Genomic DNA, 22,819 nt, shown 5'->3' with positions numbered 1-22,819 from the left:
TGTTAGTTCTATAGGATCATCGTTACCTCTTGGTGTTATTTATGGAGGAAATGTTTCAGTGTCAACAGGGCTCTAAATCGACGCAAAGCTTCCCAAAGAGGAGTTGCCTTCCCAGCGTAATTCATCTGCGGGAAGGTTGAGCATTTGTCACATTTGTTGTTTGAAGGGCAGCGAATTCCTCAGCCGCTCAAAGTCACTCTGAATTTAGTAAAAATAGTGCAAAGGTGGCCAAGGTCCCACCTCTGGGTGCTGCACCGGTGGGTGCAAGTTCACCTGTACTGAGGACTGGATTTAGTGGAATTTGGTAAGGCAGCTTCATGCAGCCACCCCAGCTCCCCATCTATTGTCCTGCATTCCCATGGCAACCAGCTCCACTGAGTAATTTTCTCCTGCTATTAGAAAAAAAGGAACCCAACAACCACACCAAATCCTCTCCTCAGATTTTCAGGAAAGCCATTTTTCAAACCCTCCCCAGTGTTTGAAATTTCCTAGGAAATTTTGTCAGAAAGTGGCATTCCCACCCCATGCGATCCTCAGCGCAGCGCAGCCCCTTTGTGCCACGCAGGGACAGAGGTGAGCAGCGAGACTTCTACCTTCTGGTGTTTAAAGGAAAAATGCAGCCCAGTTCTCATGTCCACAAATAAAAAGTCTAAAATACTAGACTGGTTAAAAATCAGTATTACTTGGGGTGCTACAAATACACAAGCATAATCATTTCAGACTTGTAGGTGGCATCTTTATTTAGTTTTTTTTAAGAAATCCTTCTTAACCATGTAGAGAAAACAGAGACTGAAACAGCAGTGCTTTAAAAAATGGCTGGGAAACCAGCATATGAGCTGACTGGGAGAAGGGCGACAACTCGTACGGCTGCTCCACAGGAGCGCAAGCAAAGCAGAGTGGACACTGGGAGCAGAACAGCTGTAATTTTTTTTAAACAGACATTTGAGTCCACAGGTTGCAGCAGACAGAACTGCCAGCAGCGCTTTGGACCCATGGATGGGAAAACATGAAGTTTTAGGAATCTGCAGATCTTCAAATGCAGACGCTGCCATTTCTTTTGCCACAGCCAGGTTTGCTAGAAATTCTGTAACTCCAGGCGTGATCTGCAAATACAAAACGGCCCAGGATGTTAGACAATGTCAAATTAAAGCTAGTAATAAATGTCAATACTAAGCAGCTAATTAATCCATACCACCCAGCCTCGCACTGTTCACCATGCTGAGGATCTGAGCTGAGGCACCGCAGCGCGTCGGGACAGAGAATTACTTTTAATTTCAGAGGCTACATTTTCAGCTAATTGAAGAATCGCATCAGGTTTGTCTTGGGACCATCCGAAGATTTTTCACATCCCAGAGCAGAAAAAAAAAGCTTCATAAAATGAAACCAAATTTTAGAGGAGTCATCAGCTGGGCTCAGTGATGATGATTCAGAGAATCTTTGGAAATAGGGATAATTTAACAGCACAATAGCTGGACCCTGCTCTTGGTTTCTCTTTCACTCTCAGGCTCCCTAAATATCCAAGGCGAGTTTGCCAACCTCAGTGCAGAGAAACTATTAATAGTGCAAAGAGAGAATAGTGTTCACGGCCATGACATAAACCAGTTCTAAACGGTGAAGGGCTAGGTTAATGTGCAGGAAGATTTTTAATTTCTCTCCAAGTCACTTTAATACAAAATATTCATATTTTCCACAGCTGAAAGCCAGATAATTTTTTCAGTAAAGCAGTATTCATAGCCTGGGATTGCTGCTCAGCCTTGGGTAGATGGTTAGCAGCAAATGCTATTAGGAAAATTTTAATAGCTATCCTGTGCCTCACACATAAAGTTCTAAAGAGACACTCATTAGGCACTCACCACCTCTACAGGACCCTTGATGCGAGTCAAATCTGATGAAATAACTCAAATATGTATTTTAGGGTTAAAAGCAGTCAGGAAATTTAAATGGAAGAGTCACATCTTAAGACCTTCTTTGCATAACCACATCCCCAACCACCTCATTAACATTCTTTTCCAAAGCCACCGCTGCTGGGCAGTGACTTTTCCCAATTAAATGGCTCGTTTTGCAGCCAGCAGCTCCTCCCGTGGCTAGTGGCACCTCTGGCCCTCGTAATGCCCATTTAATGAGGACATTTTCCCCCATTTAGCACTGCCAGATTTTGTCAAGCTATTAGCCGCTGCAAAGCCTCTCAGAGTCTCACCCACTGCCCATGTGTAGCCAGAGCTTTTCTCACCACTTATCATGCGAGCACAAAACCACAGCAGAAACCAACTAAAAAAAAAAAAAACCCAACACATTGTGCTCAATTTTTGCTTTTTGGCTGCTGCATTACCAGGTAGAACATGCACAAGGAAGCCAGAGCTCGTCTTGGGAAAGAGGGCAAAGCTGCACCTACCTAAAGGTATTTAGAAGGACTTTAAAAAGACTTCAGGTTTTAGCATTAATTTTTGGATTGTATTACCAAAAATCAATCTTTTTATTTCTTTCTTCGTCATGCCTAAGACACAATCGTGTTACCTTGCACATCTGTGACATGGACATTTTTTTTCAGCAGCATTTTGTGTCAGACTGCAGCACTACAAGAGTCTGCTTTGATAATCTCAGGCACATGAGAGTGTAAACTCTTGATAAAAGTGTCTTGTTCTGACAGCTGCCCCTAAAAGGATGCACTTGAGGAGCGGAGAAGGGCAGTTTGAGCGAAATAAAGTTAACCAGGTTTTTTTATGGTTCCTTACAAAATTACTGCATTAGCAAAACAGACAAACCTGAAAGTGCTCCACCTAAAGTACAGGTCTGTCAGCAAAGATGAAAAAATACTGAATTTGAGGTTATTTCTGCAAGTATGCACTAGTAGCTTCTTTTTAAAACATTTTGTTTGTTTGTCCATGTCCCACAAGAAACCAGGACAAGATGTACCAACCCAAGGACTTCTGTCCAGACACTGTTTTGGTAACATTGAGGTTTAGTATTTTTCCAAGAAATGACATTAATACCCACCTTCAACATTTGAAGCGAGTTCCAGAACTCAGTCCTGTTCTCGAAAGTAACTCTGAGAAAGAGAAAGAAATTCAGTTTGGCATTTTTTGGGGAAGGAGGGTTGGACTTTTGTTTGTTTTTTTTCCCCCTCCCAGAAGCACACATGGTTATAAAGCCACATTTCAAAGGTTTCCGATTGCACTTTCTGGTCAAACTTACTCAGCACGCTTGGAAGTCAAGATGATGTTGGCTGAGTGTTTTATTCATGTTAGGAACAGGGTTCAATTTTCTCCATATGTGAAATCCCCACCCAACTGTTTCTAGATCATGCCAGTACTTTGGAAACAACAAACTTAAGTGCCTGTTTCCCCCATCTAATCCACTCCCAAACGCAATTCTTTAGATCTATAAAATGCTAAACCCTGCAAAACTCAAGAGGTGCCCTTTCACAGACAGAAATAAAGGATGTCTTGCAGGCCATGAAGGATTGTTGAAGGCAAAAATCGAATTCAAGAACAGAGCTGTCACTTCCATTTGTCCTTGCAGAATAAAAGGAAGGACCTTCCCCTGATGCAGTTAAAATTGGCATAATTTTAACTGCTTTTCAAAGGAATTTTGCTTCATCTTCTGCTGATTCTCTACAGAAAGCAGTAAACATGGAAACAATGTCAAGCTACTAATGTCTGAGCACTTAAAAGTTTCAGGCACAGGAAGCCCCTTCATCTCTGACCCCTAATGATATTAACATGTCAGGAGAGCAAATCTCCAAGGACTAAGGACTATTAGAATAAAGAATACTGGAGGTTTGCCGTTCCTCCATAACAACAAAAGATGTGACCAACAAGAAACTCAAATTAGCTTTTAACGTAATTCTATCCATCCTTTACGATTAAAGATTAACATTAAAGGAAAGAAACAGGAAAAGCAAGAAAAAATTGTCAGGTTGCTCATCATTCCTGCGTGCTCACAGGTTTTGGAGCGCTAGGAAAGACGAAGCCTCTTCCTCTCTGCCACCCAATGACACAGACGTGGCACTGCAGCCACATCTGCAACACGAGCTGGGGCATGAGCTGTTCCGCAGGGAAGCAGCATCAGTGCTGCTCACCTCAGGGCTTGGAGACCTCCTGGCTCTGCCGCATCACACGGCTTTCTGGAAAAATAAAAATATAGAGCATTTATTTTACATAGACTCACTTCAAATCCTGGTTGTTAGCATATATACCCTACTACATAGAAATCTCACATTTAAGGCAATTTAAAAAAACAGGAAAGGCTTAGTTTATGAAGAGTCTCCTATTTATAAATGTCAGGCTATCAATCACTCTGAGTGCTCACGGGTGTCAGAACAAACGAGCGTAGAACATAGCCTGTCTCTCTCTGCCACCTAATGACACAAAGATGCCACAGCAGCCACCTTTGCAACGCCTGTGGCAGGCTGAAAAAACCTGCAAAGACCGAAAAAGGTGATATTTACAGGTATTTATGCAAACAAGATTACATCACCTCGTCAGAAAGTAGTATTACAAAGGTATTGGGTGCATGTGTAGATACTAAATGTAACACACCACTTAGTTAATAAGATGCCCGAAACTCACTTGGGCAGCCTTTGTGTTAATCACCACTTACCCTTGATTTTTCCAGACACACAATCTTTCTCACGTCACCTTTTGTCTTGTGCCAGGCTGAAGAAAGACAAATAAAGGAAGAAGGCAGTTAAGAACAAACGAGTGTTTAGCTGAGAGCATAGCCACCTTCCTTGTGAACTGCACCACTTCACAGAAAACCAGATTAAAACCTAAGAAAAAACCCCCAACAGATAATAAAACATAATAAATAGTATAAATATATAAAATATATAATTATTATATAAATAATAAATTTAAATTTGCTTAATAGATTTAGTTTAGTTACACCAATCTTTAAAACTTTTTTTTTTAAATCTGAGAAGGTGGCAGCCCTTAATTTTCACCCCTCCTTCACCAGAACCGCATCTTTTTGCCTTTTTTACCTTAATCCTAGTACCTTCTTATACATCGGTTCATAATATACCAGCCGTGCGCTGAGCACGGAGCACAGGGCAGGGCCCAGGGGACCCGCGGGTCTCCCCCGGGCTGTGTCCGGCCATGCGGCCCGAGCGGGGCACATTTTGTCCCCTCTGAGGCCCAGAAACCTGCGGAGGGTGAGCACGCAAGGCTGGGGATGAAGCCTGGTTTTCCTGGGGCTCACCCAGCCCAGTAAGACCAGGAGAGCAGCACCTCCAGGCCGGACGCGGGGCACGCAGCGACCGCCTCCCGCCGCTCGCCCCGCAGAAAGGACAGGCGCGCGCCCGCCTTCCGCTTATATAGGGCGGGCGGACGGAAGCGCCGCGGGGACAATCCGCGCAGCGCGTTCGCGCCCGCGGGCGCCCCCTGCTGGGCGGGAGGACGCCGAGCAGGGAGCGGGCGGGGCCAGGACCGGGGACACGGGGTCAGGACAGGGGACAGGGATCCTTCGCCCAAACCTCTTCCCCAGGCTGGGCCTGGCCCCCAGCGCTGAGAGGCTGCCCTAAGCCTTCCCACGGAGACACAAAGCGCATTAGGAGCTGAGTTTCCCCTTTCGCAGCTGCACCCTGCAGGCACCTGCTCCCTGCGGTGGTGGCAGAAGTTGGACCCTGGAGCAAAGCAGGGACCCCTAAACCCATTGGCCAGACTCGCACCCCCTGCCCTGGACTGCGATGGCCCGCAGGTCCCCAGGCTGGGAACACCCTTCACTCCCCCATCCTGTGACCATAAACGTTCACCAGAGACTCCCCGTACCTTCCCCTTTCGCAAGGAAAGTAAGAAAAAGGATCACAGGGCTCTTTATTTGTCGTGTCAGGAAAAGGCACGAGATACAAGCGCTTTCAAGTGAGATCACAAGCTCAGGAACAGGAAGGCCACAGGACAGTGGCTCCTCCTTGCAACAGGGACAAACACAAGGACAGGAGCTGGGTCTGCCCTGGTTCCATCTCCCTTTGCATCACTCCCGACAATTTTATTTGAGCCAGAAACCCAGAGCAGCTGTGACCGTCACAGGATCTCGGCAGAACAGCAGAGCTGGGGGGTCTCTTCCACAACCAGCCCAGCTCTGCCCAAACTGAGTGCTCTGGGTGCTGGGCCAGTCCTGCAGCACGGCCTGTCCCCAGGGCTCTAGGTGCCCTCCGCTTTGCTCCGCAGCTCGTCAAAAACCTCGCTCTGCCTCCTCTTGTCCTTGGCACGGATGATGGTCATCCTGAAGAGCTTGCAGTAGAGCTCCATGGCGCTGGGGCTGTCGTCGTTCCCAGGGATGGGGTAGGTGATCAAGCAGGGGTTGCAGTTCGTGTCCACCACCCCCACCGTGGGGATGTTCATCTTGGCAGCATCCCGGATGGCCACATGGGGCTCGAAGACGTTGTTGAGGCTGCTGAGGAAGACGATGAGGTCGGGCAGGCGGACGCCGGAGCCGAACTGGATGTGTGCGTTGGTGAGCAGGCCGCCCTGCCAGTAGCGGGTGTGGGCGTACTCCCCGCACTCCCGCGCCGTGGTCTCGACCAGGTGGCAGAACTGGCGCTTGCGGCTGATGAAGAGGATGATGCCCTTGCGGTAGGCGACGTGGGCGGTGAAGTTGAGGGCCAGCTGGAGGTGCTGCATCGTCTGATCCAGGTCGATGATGTCCTGATCCAGGCGGCAGCCAAAGATGTAGGGCTCCATGAACCTGCGGGGACAGGGGGAGGGCGACACAAGGGGATGCGGGGACGGGGTGCTAAAGGCACTTGTGCAGGGCAGTAACTGTGCCCAGAGGGAAATGTGGGTCTGTGTAGGCAACTCCAGCCCCAGACCAATTTAGCGCAGCCCCCAAGAGCTTACACGGTCTGGGGAAACACTCCTGATGTCGACAAGCAGTGGGTCACGAAATGGTGTCACTCACCTATGCCGACAGCCCTTTTTGTGCCCCAGGTGCACGCGAGCATCGAAGAGATCTTTCAGGGAGAAGAGCTCCTTCACGTTGAAGAAGTCGGGGTGGCTGAGAGGCTCGGTCAGCAGCTTGTCATCCACAGCTGAGAGGAGGGGAAAAAATAAATCAATCCATAAATCACCGCTCCCCCTTGTTGTGTCTGCAGGGGATGGGCTGGGACTGGAGAAAGGGTCACTTGACATGGTGACAGCAGCAAGGACATCGCTCGTCGCCGGGCCCGGGTGCCGGGGTGCAGGTCCCCGGTTCGGGGGTCCCCCCGTTCCCCGGGGCAGGAGCACTCACCGCGGGGCCGGGCCGCTGCCGCCGGGGCCGGGCCGGTGCTGTAGAGCCGCGGGGCTGCTGCGCGGAGAGAAACACGGGGATCACACGGGCCGGGCCGGGCTGTGCGGGGCACGACCCGCTCACCTGCCCGCAGGAGCCGCCGCACCAACATGCTCCGCGCCCGGCGGCCGCAGGGCGGGAGGAGGAGGAGGAGGAGGAGGAGGAAGGTCAAGGCAGCGCCTTCCGCTTCCTGCGGCTCCGGGTCCGGCCCCTCCGCCCTCCCCCGGGGCGGGGCCGCTGCGCGGAGCGAGCGCCGCCCGCCCGTCGCGTCCCGTCACCGGGCAACGCGCGGCCCGGCGGCCCGTTCCCGCGCCCATGTCCGGCCCGGCGGACGCGGGAGGCCCCGGCCCCCGCACCAGCGACTGGTACCGCACCAGCCCCGGCCTGCCCGGCCGCTTCCAGCAGCCCGGCTGCTTCCGCGGCTACGGGTGAGCGCGGCCCCCGGTCCCGGCCGAGCGCGGCCCCGCCGAGCGCCCCCCGGCAGCCCCGCTCCCTCCGGTGCTCTCTCCCCGCAGGAAGCCGGAGCCTCACCCCCGGTACCGGACCACCAGCCAGGCCTACGGCAGCAGAGCCCCCACGGTGCACGAGGTGCCGGTAGGTTGGGGGGGCGCGGGGTGATGGAGGCGCCCCCGGGGGCTTCGGAAACCGCGTCTCAAAGTTGCGGCTTCTGCACCATCCACAGAACCACGGAATGGTTGGGGTTGGAAGGGACTTCTGGAGATCATCTAGTCCAACCCAGTCCCCAGGCGATGAGCTCCCCAAAGCAGATGAAGTGCCCCCATCATTGCATCCAAACTAACACCTTCCTCCCCTTTTCTCGCTCTCACAGACCTCCTTCCACGGCACCTCGCACACGTTTTCCAAGACTCTGTCCCAGTTTGGCATGTACAAAGATAACGGGCTCAACACCGCCCTGGAGAAGAGCCACGTCACCGGCCCGGACAACTTCATCACGGCCCACGACCGCGACTTCCACCCCAGCTACAACCCCAGCGGCCCGTCGCACTGTTAGATCCGCACCAGACAGAGCCGCTTCAGTTTACTGCTGGCTGCCTGGGTTAAAAAAATAACAAAACACAAAAAAACCCCACCACCAAGCAATCAGTATCAGTGACGTTACCCTAAATCTGGTGCTGAGCCTCATCTAAAAGCAGGACGGGAGGCACGACGCTGTTGCCATGTGGCTGCTCAATGAGGTTACAGGCTATTTCGTCTCAAATTAGGTTTTTATCCCAGTCACACCCTGTGGCTCCAGGTCACCTCTCCTGCCCACAGACCGCATGTGCTACGGTTATCAGTGAGTAACACTGTACAGACGCCCAGGAAAATAATTCATGTGGCATGCTGTGCAGCAGCAGAACACACGTGCTTCACACTGTTCACCACACAGGTCAGGATTTAATGAGGATTTTTCTCCTAAACACAGGAAAACAATCTTTCAGCTTCCTAACATGAGACTTGCTATTACAGCGACATAAACAGCTACAAAATTAGTGGGTTACAGGTAGCAGAACATTTCTGAAAAGAACCGCCCCCCCCCCAGCCCCAAACAAGTGGATTTATGGTTTAACACGACTCATTAAGGCCACCAATTTAGCTTTGGGGCAAAGCAGTTTAAATCTGTGTTATCAAACCCGAGTTCAGTAATTTGTTGGGAAGAACACATACGGTCACTTTGGTACTGGATGAAAACAACTAATTTACGGAATGAATGTTGTGAGGAGTAATATCTTAATTTATAAAGATTTAATGTGATTAAATGTCAGTTAAATAGCTCATAATTTATAGGCAGCATATAGCAATAAATACTAGAACAATATACATTATGTATTTGTCACTAATGATCCTTTAAACTCTTGGCTCATTTACCACATATCATTACAAGTTAAGGTTTTAAATGGTTTCTGTACTACTAAATGAATAACCAAACTGCATGTTTTCCAGAGGTATTCATCAAGCCTTTGGATTTCTTATAGAAAGCACGTTTGTGTTTCTTACCTCTCAAAACTACAATGTTTCAAGAAATTACTCAAATAAAGACAACTGATAAGAACGTTTTCTTAAGTTTTATTGTAACAACTGTAGTTACACAGCCAGTGAATCTGCATCACTTAGACAGTAACTGCGCTAAAGGGAAAACCTCAGCACATTTTGCTTAAAAACTGGTCTGCCTGTTTATGGATGACGAATGGTCCCACCTTACACTTAAAACATACAGATAATATATATTAAAAATGAGCGTACTACTATCTGTCTGCTAAAAAATAAAATTTTTTTTTAAAAAAGAGTAAAAATATGTCCAAGTACCACTGCAAATTATACCCTTCACATGTTCGAAATATTCCCTATTTGTGTCTTTTCTATATAGTCTTATAAAAACTGCACAGGATGAATGACAAGATATTTACACATCATTGCAAGGTAGCGGTGTTCTCTTTAGTTAATAACATCACTAAGCAAAAATCTCAAGCCCAAAAGTGAGCAGGCCTCTACTTGTGCTTTTTTAAAACACGTTCCTGGGCCCACCAGCAAGATTTCAATCACACCTACCAATCAATTCCGGTTTTCACCGCAAAGCATTTGGTCATCTCAAACAGAAGAACAGCTGGCTACATCCACCTTTGCTGAAAACACACCAATGCACTGGAACAAGTAAATATACTAAGCAGAAATGGGCCTGAAAAGTTAACTTTTAAAACATTTAACACATGAAAATAAACAAGTAACTCTCTATCATTCACTGCTATTCTTCTATTAGGCTCTAGGCAATACCTCGAGCTTCTCATAACTTCCCTTTCTTCTCCTGAAATGAAAAATAACAACGCGCAGAATTAATACAAACAGTTGTGACAATTTAACATATATGTTTTATCCACAGAATTTTCTGTAGGTGGAATAATTTAGGGGTAAGACTGCCTCCTAAAAATACAAATTTAGTGGCTTTTGTCAGGTTTTCCACCTGTTTTCATGCTACATCTAAAACCACCCACCTCTTTTCTTCCTTTCACTAATTTCTTCCCTTTTTGTTTTATTTTTGAACTGAAACCAGTTCCTTTGAACAGCTTCGCGCACCGTGTACATCACCCTCATATAGGTTGGATCCTGAGATGCTGTACAAATTCAAAACATCGTCCTAAAGACGGCACATTTTACTGCAGAGAATCTACCCCAGTCTCTTTCTAGTCTGTATTTTGAAAGTATTTTCACATTTGCAGATAACCTTCCGTGAGGCTGTACTATCAAACCAAGGCAAACTGCAGTTCTTAAAGGTTTGAAACATTAAAAAGCATATACATTAATAAAAGGAATGGTGGCAGAGATGGTGTGTTCCTTCCTTGTATAAAAACATGTCAAAACACGTGTTCCTAAAATAGCAGCAAAAAACTGCTTATAAAAAATTAAGGTAGTTCTTGTGGTCCCCTGAGGATCCTTGAAGATTGTCCTTCCTGAAGCACAGAAGAATAAAATAAAAAATAAAACGCTGTACCTATTTCCAAAGTCCCAAGCGAGCCCAGACTTATCTGAGGGCTGGTATTGCAGTCAGGATGCTCTAAGGTACCAACAGCCATTAGAAAATATACCAAGGAGTTTAATAACTTAACATCCAAATTAGCAGCTGTCTTGGTTTTGGCTCAGATTTTTGTGCTCTGACTAGAAAAAAAAAAAGAATAATTGTGCATTTAAAAAAATATAAACCAGCACTCATTTTTTAAAAAAAGAGGTAACTTATTCAGATGCTTGAGCAGACCCGAGGTCATGGCATCATGCATGTATCTACTGCAATACATAAAGGATCAGATTAATCGCTCAGGAGAGCTGAAATTATGGAAAAAGAGCTTGTTCTGGGTCCAGAAAAACTATCACTGGAGTGCTGCAAAGGGCCAGGAGGGCTGGATGGCCCGTGCCCACTCTGGGCTTGGCCACCTGTTACCATCAGGATCAACAGTAAGAAAACAAAAGCTTTTCCATTCTGGTACCGTGTCCACCAAGATTCAACCTTCTGAGATCTGCACTCCACTCCCCAACCTTGTACTGCATACATGGGACTCTCACTCATGAATTTATTCTCTTTCATTGCGAAGTCTTGAAAACTCATTTGCTGAGACCACAGATGACTGGGAGGACTCGGAGGTAGAAGGAAATACCCGTAGTATATCGGTAGAGGAACACCAAGAGTGGTAGGATGGTTTGAGTATCGAAAGAGCCGTGTCCCTTCCCTCCCAACCTCCTGGTCTTCTAGGAGAACCTCGTGCTTGGTGTCACGTCCCCTGTGAAAGCACATTCATCCTGTCCCTGCACCATCGAGGGCTCCCAGACCCAGCGCCACTCCCTTGGATGGTGGGGCAGGAAGGATCGTGAGCTCATCCTGGATGATCCTGCGCTACAGCGGTTGCCGTTTAGAGATACACGGAATTCTTTCCACCTGGATCACAACTCTCACCTGCTGGACTCTGCCTTGAAAACAACGAACCCCCTTTGCTGCTAACAGAGAGGGACAATACAAGGAGACACTGCGCGTCTTGATCACAAACACCAGGAAAGAAAACCGCTGTTAAGGCTTTGCTATAATGACAAGCACCGTTCCCACCCCCCAGAATATGCACAACTTTTTTTTTGCCTATGTACTTTGTAGATTCTGCTTCTTCATTTTTTGTTATTAGGAACAACGTTCCCTTAAACAGCCACATCTTTAATGATGATCTGGATCCTGTTGCACGGCCACAAGGAAATCTGACGACAGGCTCAGACCGGGTGGCCGGAGACAAGAGGAGACAAGCAGCAGGTGACCCGAGATCCTGTCCCCAGGTTGGGGTAACGCAAACGCTGTGATCGTCTTCAAGGGAAACATCCTTCACTCACAATATTCCTGGCACAAGCTAATTACATCTTCCAGCTACAGCGAAAAATAGATAACACAGAAATACTACAGACGATGACACAAACCATAGAAGGACTCCGGTTTCACAGTCCATGGTCAGAACCCCATTTATTAAACATTATAAACTTACCAATGTACACCGTTTCCTATATACAAATCAAGTTTATCAATTTTAAAAAGTGCTGTTTGAAAGTAGGTTTTATTTAAAGCACAAGGTAATGGGACTTGCATCTCAACTGAAAGTGAATCAGTTCACGAGTAGCATTGAGAACACAGACACATCGACAGGGGCACAAGACACCTTTTAAGTCTTAATGTTGATTTACTGAGAACTTTGAGGAGAAACATTCAGCTTATTTTATACAAACAGTACAGTGCTTCCATCACCTCTATTCAAATTAAGTATACAGTTTAATCCTTTTAAAGCAAGGTACTCCGAAAACTTCTATTTTAAAATACCAGCCTATTTACCTATTCCAAACAAAAGGCCCAAATCCTGCAACTGAATCAAGGCAGACAAAAATATATGCCTGTGGAGACTGACTGCAGGCACACGAGCTAAGTAAAAACCACTTTCCCGAGGTATCCTACCACAAAAATGAGATGATCTAGCACACTGATCTCTTCAACAAACCAACCAACCCACCCAAGGGCTATAAAAACTTGGCCGGACAGTGAGAAATGTCAAGTGACCACTATAAACATGTTTAAAATGTAACTGCACAATAGTATAAACACACAGAGGATGTTGGGGTTTTTTTCTCTACGTGCCACAGTTACTCGTTCTACTCTACGCTATGCCCTAGTTTGCCAATATTCTGCGAATGCCATCACACCAGGGATCTCTCATGCGATAGCGGATCCGTTCTTGAGTGTTTTTGCTGCGTTTTGCAGCATTAAGGCCGGTTTGCAGGCAGACTGCTGAGTGACTGAGAAAAAGTGAGACCCAGGGGGAGTTTGGCTGAGAGAAGTTCTGGAGAAGACCAGATAAAGAGAATATTGGATCAATTCACAGGGACAAGATGTAAGAACAAACTACTCAAGGACTTCACTACACACAAATGAAAAGGAAAGAACCACCCGACCTGCTTAAATTCACACTTTTTGGATTTTTCAGTGAAACCAGCAGTGGGGGCACTTTTTTGGTGATATAAACATGCTACTTCAATCCCATTTAAAGTTAGTACAAATAAAACTATGGTAGTGAAAAATTGCTTTATTCTGGCTGCTGGAAACGGAGGCAGAGAAAGTACCACCAGTATGAAAGAACAGTGCTGAAAAGATCCTTGGCGTTTACAGGAGGGACTTCCTACAGCAAATCTAGCTTTGTTCTATTGCACAAAAATTGTAAATGAAAATAAAAGTTCACAGAAATGTAACATTTTAGAAACCACTTTTGAAAAAGGAAAGTAAGGGCACTCAATTCAAGAAAGTTTGTTCAGGAAACCAAAAGCCATCTCTGGGTAACCGCAGGGCATCAAAATTAGACTTGAGAATAACGAGGAATTGTTTCAGCCTTGCAGGTCCAAGAGTACATCAAACTAGAGAAATCCACAGAAATCGTGTTGTCTGAACACACACACGCTCCTTCACTTTTCTTGAACTGCAATTGTGCTTGGAATCATCTGCTAGCGGGAGGTGTCCAGTATTAAAAAGGTCCTTGCAGCAGCTGCCAAGATCGCTTTACACGGGACGTGCCGACAGACTGATCCAACTTCATTTACCTGAATGTGCATTTGTATCTTCAAGGAGGGATCTCCGCACCTCCAGCTGCGCTGACTACGCCGAGTTCTGCTTAACTGAACTCGCCCAACGTCCCCGAGGTGGGAGAACTGAGACCCCAGCATAAAATCACTATATAGGATTGTCCTAAGGCAGCTCGAATGTGAACAGGTGTCAGATAATCCGCTTCGAAACCACGGCATTGCTACCAAATGCTGTGTTTTCCTCGGATCTCTTCACAGATTGCCAAATACATTCTGTGCGCAAACAGGTTTCCTTTTGACGTATGATTAGAGGCCTTATAACTTAAAGCGTGATTAGCCAGTATCTTATCTACAGTAACTACAGCATCCTGTAGTAATGCAAGCCCTAAAAATCATTATAAAAAATATTTCCTTAGAGCACTTTAAATAATTTACAAAATTCTACAAAAACTACGTATGTTTATCCATGATATCCCTGTTAAATAGAAGCATTTTTCACATTAGCATGTTTATGATATACAGATATCAGCATCTCCCACTGTCTCTCCTTTCATATCTCAAGTTTTATCAAGGTAATTACAACGACAGCTATTTTCTAAAAAGACTGTTACTGTAAAAAAAAAAAAAAGCGTACTTACATATTTGAAAGTTTTCTTTTCAAGAGGGAATCTGGGCAGTGCCCTGCAGGTATGGCAGAAAATTTTGCAAAGGTTTTGTCTAAAACTTCCTGCCCTTGGTCCACTTCACCAGCAGTTACCCTATTCTGCAGGACAGGGATTTTTCCTTCCAGACTGGTGCTGGATCCCTGAATTTCCTCCTGCCTGTCACTGTCCTGGCAGATAACTTTTTCCTTCTCAATGCACATCTGCATACTGGTATTTGTACATGTTCCTCCACTAGTTCTATCCATGGCTACTGCTGTCACATTTAGTGTTTGCAGTGGGCAACCTAAACTTGGATCTGGCCTCCTGTCCTGCTGGGTATCCTCTCCCTTGCTGCACAAACGTACACTCTGCCGAGATGTGTCTCTGCTCATTTTATCTGCTTTTACCACCGCCATACCGTGCTCGGGGCGTGGGGGATCTAAATTTGAATTGGCCCAGCTGCTTTTGTGGCTATCTCCTTCCTCGATCCACATCTGTATGCTCTCAGCTTTGGCTGTTCCTCCCCAAACCTTATCTGCTTTTACTGCTGCCACGCTCCGTTCCTGTGAGGGGAGGCTCGCATGCGAATGCGACTGATCTCCCGAGGCATCAGCCTTCCTGCAACCCCCTGCTCCCTCTTTGATATACAAAGGAGCAGCTTCCAGACTTTCACAGGTTTCTGCTACATGGGGACTCGACACTTCCACGGGGAGCTTCTGAGCAGAACTGCATTCTTTTGTCGCTGTTGTACTCTCCCCACTAAATTCACCTTTCGGCAAGGAGGCTCCTCTTCCCTGGTTAAGTCTGTCAGTATCCTGGGAAGCCACCTCTGTTCCTAATGCGCCGCTCTGGGCGAGCAAACGCTCTGCTTTCTGCCTTTTGTTCAAAAGCAGGGATTTTTTCCTGTCCCGAGCATATTTTAGACCTGCAATAAATTTACTTGAAATTTTTAGGTGAAAGGTGTTCTTTCTTTTAGCTCTAGACTTTGCATTAATTGCTTTTTGCACTTTGCAGCCTTCATTCTTGCTGGTTTTAGGTGGAAGTATTTTCTGCGCAGGCTCTGTAGGAGGGACATCCTTTTTACCCGTTGTGTTTCCAGCCAACTCACCGCCAGCATCACCTTTAACCTCCACCGCTCCTTGCTTAGCTTTCGACTGACCAGTAGTATGAAGATGAACATTCTCTGCAGAGGAAGCAGATTTCCCACTGCCATGTAACATTGCACTTTTCCCTTCCGGTCTCTGAGAGTTCTTCAACTCATCAGTTTGCTGAGATATCTCAGTCTTTTTACTCTGGCCCAGCATGAGGTCAAGCTCATTTTCAACCGGCTGTTGCTTTGCTTTTCCTTTATTAGCAGTTGGTTTGGTCACGCTCAACAGGTCCAGAGTTACATCATCTTTTTGCATCTCTGAATTGCTTGCAGAGTCTTTAGCCTTTTCTGCCAAAAACTTCCTAATTTCTTGTTCGATGCTGTCATCGCTGTCCACTGAGCTGCTGTCGTCAGCATCTGATGCAGCTGTGAAAGTACATTTTCTATTTTTAGCTGCCCGCAGGTTATTCTGGTTTGAAATTGGTTTCGGTTTATATCCTTTTTTAAGCTGCAAGTTAAACTCTAAGTTCTTCATGGTTTCTGGTTTTTCATTGGTAAGTTTGACATTTATGTTGTCTGGAGGATTTCTGATTGCATTCTCTTTCACAGCTTTTCTAGGTTTTGAGAGGCAGCTTTTCAGTAGCACGGGATTTTTACATTTCCACTCGTTTTGTTGGAGGCTACTAAATTCATCTAGCAGCTGAGTTTCGGTCTCGCTAAATCTGACTCTCTTCTTGCACTGAGATTTCTGGTCCTTGGATTTCTTTTTTAATTTTCTTTTAGACTGTAAAAGGTCCTTGATAGCACTATCAAGGTCCTCATCACTATCGAGAGAACTGCTCTGATCATCCGAACCATCCCGCTCCTGAGTTTGGATGGTATTTTTCATAAGCTTTCTTGTGCTACTCTGAACCTGCATGAAAGGGTTTACAGAGTCCAAGGCCACGCATCTGCCAACAGATCCCGATAATTCGGAAGCCATCGGCTGCTGCTGCCGAGTCTCTTTGCTGCCCAGCCTTTGAGCATCGCAGAGCTCTGCGGGGCTGCTCAGGGCACATCCCTCTTGGAGCACAGGACATTTGGAACAGTTACCTGGCTGGAAAAGTCCCGTCTCCAGCTGTTCAGGTGTTTTTGATGTGCCTTGTTTTGCTATTCTTCCTTCCCTTTTAAGTCTCCTTTTCTGACTCAGTGATAGCTTCAGTGTTTTGGGAAGAGAAGGCTCAAGGGTACCGGTGAGGCTGTTTTGCTCAGAAGGCAAAGGCATTTGGATCGAGTGTGCCAGGCTGGGAGGCTTTGTTCCGAGGCTTTCCGACTGTGCTTTCAGAGCCAAAAAAGCCCTGATTTCTTGCTCTATACTGTCATCGCTGTCCACAAGGCTGCTGTCACTTTCACAGCGGGAGGACGAGAGAAGCTGGGGAGAAAAGAAGGAGTCTGCAGTCAGTGATTTGCTGTCACTTCCCATTTGGGATGGCATTATTGTTTTGGAAATATCAAGGATAGCTTCCGCGCACATGAGTTCTGCAGATGTGTCTGCTCTGCAAGAGGCCTGCAACGTGAGCTCACAAGCAGCAATCTTGTTTTCCGGAGGCGCAAAGTGTCTGGCTTTTTTCAGTGGTTTAAACAGCTTGTTAAATTCATTGCTGGTGCTTTCTAATTCTGTTGACTTTGAATTAATTTCTTTTCTCTTGCTGCCGATACGGCTTTTATGGATTTCTGGTGAGGCACTTTTTGTTGAGCTAATCGTCAGGCTCGCAGAAATGTCCGCCATACCCTTTGTATCGAATTGTTCCCTCTGCAAAGGCACAGAGTCTGTTGCATGACCTGCTTCTTTCCTGATTTTCTCCAGCTGATAAAGCTGAATGGCTTCTTCTATACCATCATCGCTGCTTGAGTCAGATGTGTGCACGCTCTCATTGATAACCTCTCCCCTCGTCTCCCAGTAATTAGCTCCACTTTCTTCATTTCGCTCCACTAACCAGGGCTGGCTGGCAGTGGCCATTTCTAGATACGCTTGGTTCGCTTGCCTGAAATCACTGGGCTGTTCCTGGATTTTCGACTGCAAACACTTGGGCTGCGCGCTGGTTTTCTGTAGCTGGGGATGGTGTCTCAAGAGGAGCGCATTACAACTTTGCTTTATAGCACCACAGTTTGGTTTGTTTGCTGTTTCTTTGTTGCATTTTAGGACAGCTCTCACATGGGAGTCTTTTTTATCCTCCCCGATTACACATTTACTCGATTCTTGCTGCTTCTTCTCATTCAAGAACTGCACTATTTCAGCCTGTATGCTCTGTTCAAAAGAGTCATCGCTGCTGATGCTCTGAGGGGAAGCAGGCTGCAGCCTTTTACCAATTCCCAGGTGGTCAGACAGGTACTCTTCAGAGAGCACGTCGGCTTTAAAGTTCACGGGGAGCAGGTTACTAGCCATTTTGTTCTGGGAGAATTCTCTCTTAAACCCTTTGTCTCCGCTTATATTCTCAGAACACTCTGCATTCCTTTGCAAGGACTGGTCACTTTTGCTTTTTGCTTTCAAGTACTCTTGAATGGCTTCCTCGATACCTCGGTCAACAGAATCATCGCTGTCAGAATCGAGCAAGAGAGTCCCAAACCCCACGTTCTCTTCCACTTCGGTGTCATCCAAATCTGCAGGGCATCCACACTTGGTATATTGAAGATGCTTCTGTAGCAGCGTGGTGTTAGATGTGACTCTGTTACTAGCGCACTTTTCTCCCTTTTGTTTCTTCTGCATAATACAATCATACTCATTGTTCATACCCAGGGGAGACTCTTGACTTTGCAGGTTGTTTATGATCATTTGAACTTTTGCACTTACAGAAGTTCTAGTGACATCCCCTTCAGCATCAGAGAAGCAAACAGGGTATCTACAATTCCTTGCGGCTCCAAAGGACTCCCATTTTGTCTGAAGAGCTACCAAACGAGAAGCATTCATAAGGAACATTCTAGCAGACAACGGCAAAGTCCACAATGGAACTGTTTTTCAGACTGGCCTCTCTTCCATCCTAGAACAAGAAAAAAAAAAGAGTAAATTATTTCCTATTATGCATCTACCTTCTAGAAGTTCCATGTAATAATACTGTAACATAAATTGTAATTTATTAACGCTCAGGCTTACTGTGCCAGATAATCACAGGAGTTACTCCTCAGCTTCCCTTTAAGGGGTAAATCAGTCACTAGTGCCATTAAGGATGAGACTCAGCACTCGCCATTTGTGGTTTCCAGTATTTTCTGGCACAACCATAACCCAGTTCAGGTAATTACCTTCGTTTCCAAAACTCTCCCTGCCCTTTCCACTGAAGGTCGCACTCTCTTTTGCATACGTTCCTAAATAACCACGTACAGTCAAGACACACAAAGAATATTTCAATGCACAGGCATGTGCCATCCCCTCCTGCACTAAAATAGTCTTAGTATTTTTGAAATGAACTGGTGGCAAACGAGGAAAAACGATTTTAAAGGAATCTCGTAATAAAGTGGAATTGGTGGGAGTGGAGAACCCTGCAAAATATTCTGCTCCCTATGTTTCCTTTGGCATAATTGACCTTTTTAAAGAACTCCTGCCATGCATAGCTCAGCTTTTCAGTTTTGCAAGGAAAACAATGTTGGCTATGTCCGCATGGTCTATAATGGGCGGATGTGAAGCGAGCTTGCCCACGATCCGAGATGGTGGAACACAAAGCAACTCTTATTCAAAGGGCAGAGAAACTGTGTTAGCGCGATGCCTGAGCTCACCCGCTACCCCCAGACAGCTTTTACAAGTTCTGCCTTGGCATTAAACACACACAACTGAGGGACTTGGGGCAGCCTAAAGAGAAGGAAAAGGAGATTATTTCTGCCCAAAACGCACCATACAGCAATAACCCCGAGACATCAGTCATTTCAGCCTCACTGCAGGGTACAAGCTCCCGGTAAACACAAATCTTTTGGAGTTTGCAATAGCAGGATGAAGACTACGAACTATTCTTTGTATTATAGTAGAAAACCCAAACGAGTGAAGCCCTGTTTTGTGGAGTAGTGAAAAGCGCTGTCCTGAAAATGACAGAGAACATCCCAAAGAGTTCACAACTTCACACGGTCCCACGAGGGCTGAGGGTTTCACCCGTAGCATCATTTGGTGGGATCCAAACAGCGTCTGGCTGACACAAAGCACACAGCAACCGCAACAAAAGGCTACAGCGGTTGAGCAGTTCTTCAAGCCCAATTCCAAATCTCCTGCGCAAACCCAGCGAACCCTGTTTGCAGCCCGGCACTGGACCCTACCGACTTACAGAGACGTGCTGCTGCCTCCAAATCCTCTCCGATCTTGCCCTTGTCAATGATTGCCTAGTTCTGGTTTGAAATTAATCACTGGCAATAAATATTTTAAAGAATTAATGATTCTGAACTCTTTAAAACTTAGTATATTTATTTGTTACTGAGGATAACACAGACAACCCAGGAAGACAACTCCTTGCTGCTTTTAAAAAGAGGACAGTGCTCCAATGAAGACTGTTACATTTAACATGACGAAAGCTTTCATCAAAATTATTCTGGGACGTGTGCTAAGGAAGCAGTTTTAATGGCATCTTGTTAGTAAACCAGAATATTCTTAGAATCTTACTGACCAAGGCAGAGTCACCCTGAACACGCCTGACATGATGTCCACAGGGCGGTTTGCTCTGAACATATCACCAATAATGCTTTTGCTTTTTGCTCTTTCTCTGCTGCAAAACATCTCAGCAGAAATACATTTTATAACAACCCAAGCTCTGGCCATCCATTTCTCATTTTCTTTTCCTCAGTGGTAATTCCTTTCCAAACATCGTTCCTGCAGAATTAAAGTTTTAAGTGTGGCGATCGATAACATCCCTTCTGGGATGGAACCTGGAGCAACCCAGCACATGCTGTTTTCATTTACACCTTTTAGTCAACGGAAGGTAGTTTAGACCGACTTGTGCTCTACACGCACCAAAAAACCACGGTTCTCCTGACCGTTCGTGCATTTGGCCACGAACTAGCCCCGAGGCGTCCCACAACAGCCAGCCACGCCGCGGGTCAGAACCCCGACTTTCAGAAACATGTGAACGAACAGACAATTTCTAAAAGATCCTCCAACACATTCGCCAGGGTGACAATAAATTTAAAGCTTTTTGTTTTTTTCCTTGCAATAAGCAGCTAAGGATCAAAAAGCCAGAAATTAGAATACCTAATTATCCTGAAGAAATGCAATTAACACGCTTAAGCTCCCAGCTTCATTTTTAAGAAATTGAATAAATAAACCAACTTATTTCCTATTAACCTATTTCCACAGTTTCCAGGAAAGGGGCAGGTGCCTCTGTCACCCTACGCTGGGAGTGCAGTTGCACCCAGGGGTGCGGGTTCTGAGGGGGCACTCACCTGGGGACACCCACAGAAGGTGTGCGAGGGGACACCCACCTCAGTGGGCACCCCTGGAGGGTGTGTGAGGGGACACCCACCTGGGGACACCCACCTCAGTGGGCACCCCTGGGGTGTGTGAGGGGACACCCACCTGGGGACACCCACCTCAGTGGGCACCCATGGAGGGTGTGTGAGGGGACACCCACCTGGGGACACCCACCTCAGTGGGCGCCCCTGGAGGGTGTGTGAGGGGACACCCAAGGGCACCTGGTGAGGTGCGATATGAGGGGGCAACCACCTGGGGACACCCACAGAAGGTGTGTGAGGGGACACCCTCCTGCGGGGGGGCGCCCTCCGGAGCTCTGTGAGGGGAAACCAGGGGACACCCACCCGGGGGGCGCCCACCGAGGGTGAGTGAGGGGACACCCACCCGTGGGGGCCGCCTGGAAGCGGCGGACGCGGAGCCACCGCCGCGGGGCGCCCCGCCCGCCCGGCCCTGCCCGCGCCGCCATGGCTCCCCCTTCCCGCCTTCCGCCGCCCTCGGCCGGCCGCGCCGGGCCCGGACCTGGGCCTCGGCCTCCGCCTCGCCGGGGCCTCGCCGCCCCGCCCGCCCCCCTGCGCTCACCTGCCGCCGCCGCGGGGGGAGGCCGAGACGGGAGGGCGATGGTGGCGCCGGTGGCCGGCCCCGCAGCGCGCCGCTCCGCTCCGCCGGGCTCCGCTCCGCCGCTGCCCGCCGCGCTGGTGCAGGGGCGGGCGGCGCTTCCTTCCCTGCCCCCGGGGAGCGGGAGGCATGCGCCGCAGGGCTCCGCCGGAGAGGCGGGGGCGACTGCCCGGCCCTCCGCGGCCGCCGGCGCTGCCCGCGGGAGCGGCGGGGCGGGGAGAGGCCGGGCCGGGCCGGGCGGCCCCGCCGCCGGGGCACAAAGGCGGGCGCGGCCGCTCCGCTGGACCCGGGAGCCGGCGCGGAGGGTAGGGAGGGACGGAGGCTGGAGGCCGGGTAGCGATTGATGGAGGAAGGGGAGCCCCGCCGGCCCTGCGGAGCCGGGGCGAGATTTGGGTCGGAAACGTCGATCTTGCGGATGCTCTGTCCCAGCGGGGACTTTGGAAACACACGTACCGGGTGTTTGCAGCGTTCGCTTTTGAGGCAAGAGTCGAGTACAACGCACAGGAGGAGAATAATTCGTCACGCTGCCTTTGGGGTGCGATGCGGGTGGGAAAAAACTCGAAACGTGGGCAAAACGCACCGCTGGCTGTCCCAAACCCAAAGTTTGGGGAACCGAAATCAGAAGTGGGGTTAAGAGAGCTGAGGCCCGTTTTTTCGGAAGCTGAAGTGGTTGTTGCTTTGGCTCCTGGAGTTACCAGAGTGTTGGAGGTTTCATGTAGAGAAACAGCAAAGTTTTAGTGCTGTGTTTCGCCGGTGAGCAGGCTTTCGCCCCAGAGATGCTTGTTTTGGGGAGCACACGCGTTTTTCACTCCCTGAGGAACTGGGCTGTTTCCTGGACTCCAACCTCACATTGTAATATTTTTTTCCCCAGGGGTCCTTGACCTACCAACCCCGGTCTGACCCTGGGGATGTGGGACAGGACCACGTTTCAAACTGTCACACAGAGTTATAGACTCAATTTATCTCCGGCTCTTACAGTAGATAAAACAGAGCAAATAACACATTTGGCTGTGTGTTCTTGTCCCTGGGATATGTAATATGCTTTTGTATTCTGAAATGGCTTGCTTGAACACGACTGCTGAAGACAGCACAGCCGGCATCCGTGTGCAGAAGGAAAACAGCGAACTTGCTTTTCCGTAGCTGCAGAATTGCAGCCTGGAGGCGAGGAAACTTTTCACCTTTCACCTTATACCTTCGACT

At 47.8% G+C, this 22,819-nt stretch overlaps 3 protein-coding genes, 1 long non-coding RNA gene and 2 other non-coding genes across 6 annotated transcripts; 1 reads left to right on the top strand and 5 right to left on the bottom strand.

The window, feature by feature from the left end:
- Window positions 1–714: 714 nt before the first annotated feature.
- Window positions 715–5,271, bottom strand: LOC135996563 (uncharacterized). The gene is made up of 5 exons (XR_010607280.1): window positions 4,982–5,271; window positions 4,600–4,655; window positions 4,079–4,123; window positions 2,995–3,046; window positions 715–1,103 (listed from the first exon to the last, which is right to left on the bottom strand). It is a non-coding gene; the product is annotated as an uncharacterized LOC135996563 (long non-coding RNA).
- Window positions 3,908–4,041, bottom strand: LOC135996704 (small nucleolar RNA SNORA17). Its single transcript, XR_010607300.1, has one exon. It is a non-coding gene; the product is annotated as a small nucleolar RNA SNORA17 (small nucleolar RNA).
- LOC135996703 (small nucleolar RNA SNORA17) lies at window positions 4,276–4,408 on the bottom strand. Its single transcript, XR_010607299.1, has one exon. It is a non-coding gene; the product is annotated as a small nucleolar RNA SNORA17 (small nucleolar RNA).
- Window positions 5,272–5,796: 525 nt separating the features above from the next.
- On the bottom strand, window positions 5,797–7,426 carry MRPS2 (mitochondrial ribosomal protein S2). The gene is made up of 3 exons (XM_065648626.1): window positions 7,228–7,426; window positions 6,898–7,027; window positions 5,797–6,684 (listed from the first exon to the last, which is right to left on the bottom strand). Exons 1-3 carry the CDS (start codon window positions 7,376–7,378, stop codon window positions 6,141–6,143), a joined length of 825 nt encoding a protein of 274 aa, XP_065504698.1. The 5' UTR covers window positions 7,379–7,426; the 3' UTR covers window positions 5,797–6,140.
- Window positions 7,427–7,503: 77 nt separating this feature from the next.
- PIERCE1 (piercer of microtubule wall 1) lies at window positions 7,504–10,510 on the top strand. Its single transcript, XM_065648705.1, has 3 exons — window positions 7,504–7,694; window positions 7,782–7,860; window positions 8,096–10,510. The coding sequence occupies exons 1-3, from the start codon at window positions 7,582–7,584 to the stop codon at window positions 8,276–8,278; spliced, it is 375 nt and encodes a 124-aa protein (XP_065504777.1). The 5' UTR covers window positions 7,504–7,581; the 3' UTR covers window positions 8,279–10,510.
- A 1,779-nt stretch (window positions 10,511–12,289) lies between these two features.
- Window positions 12,290–21,683, bottom strand: PPP1R26 (protein phosphatase 1 regulatory subunit 26). The gene is made up of 2 exons (XM_065648704.1): window positions 21,584–21,683; window positions 12,290–18,602 (listed from the first exon to the last, which is right to left on the bottom strand). The coding sequence occupies exon 2, from the start codon at window positions 18,539–18,541 to the stop codon at window positions 14,486–14,488; it is 4,056 nt and encodes a 1,351-aa protein (XP_065504776.1). The 5' UTR covers window positions 18,542–18,602; window positions 21,584–21,683; the 3' UTR covers window positions 12,290–14,485.
- Between the last annotated feature and the right edge of the window lie 1,136 nt (window positions 21,684–22,819).

Source organism: Caloenas nicobarica, chromosome 19 (assembly GCF_036013445.1).
Source record: "Caloenas nicobarica isolate bCalNic1 chromosome 19, bCalNic1.hap1, whole genome shotgun sequence".
Taxonomy (NCBI): domain Eukaryota; kingdom Metazoa; phylum Chordata; class Aves; order Columbiformes; family Columbidae; genus Caloenas; species Caloenas nicobarica.
This window is presented reverse-complemented; position numbering and strand designations above follow the sequence as displayed.

Coding starts and splice junctions, on each gene's coding strand:
- MRPS2 (XM_065648626.1), bottom strand. CDS start 7,378: ATGTTGGTGCGGCGGCTCCTGCGGGCAGGTGAGCGGGTCGTGCCCCGC. Junction 7,028..7,227: donor GGCAGCGGCCCGGCCCCGCG/GTGAGTGCTCCT, acceptor CCCTCCTCTCAG/CTGTGGATGACAAGCTGCTG. Junction 6,685..6,897: donor AAAAAGGGCTGTCGGCATAG/GTGAGTGACACC, acceptor CTGTCCCCGCAG/GTTCATGGAGCCCTACATCT.
- PIERCE1 (XM_065648705.1), top strand. CDS start 7,582: ATGTCCGGCCCGGCGGACGCGGGAGGCCCCGGCCCCCGCACCAGCGAC. Junction 7,695..7,781: donor GGCTGCTTCCGCGGCTACGG/GTGAGCGCGGCC, acceptor CTCTCCCCGCAG/GAAGCCGGAGCCTCACCCCC. Junction 7,861..8,095: donor CCACGGTGCACGAGGTGCCG/GTAGGTTGGGGG, acceptor TCGCTCTCACAG/ACCTCCTTCCACGGCACCTC.
- PPP1R26 (XM_065648704.1), bottom strand. CDS start 18,541: ATGTTCCTTATGAATGCTTCTCGTTTGGTAGCTCTTCAGACAAAATGG.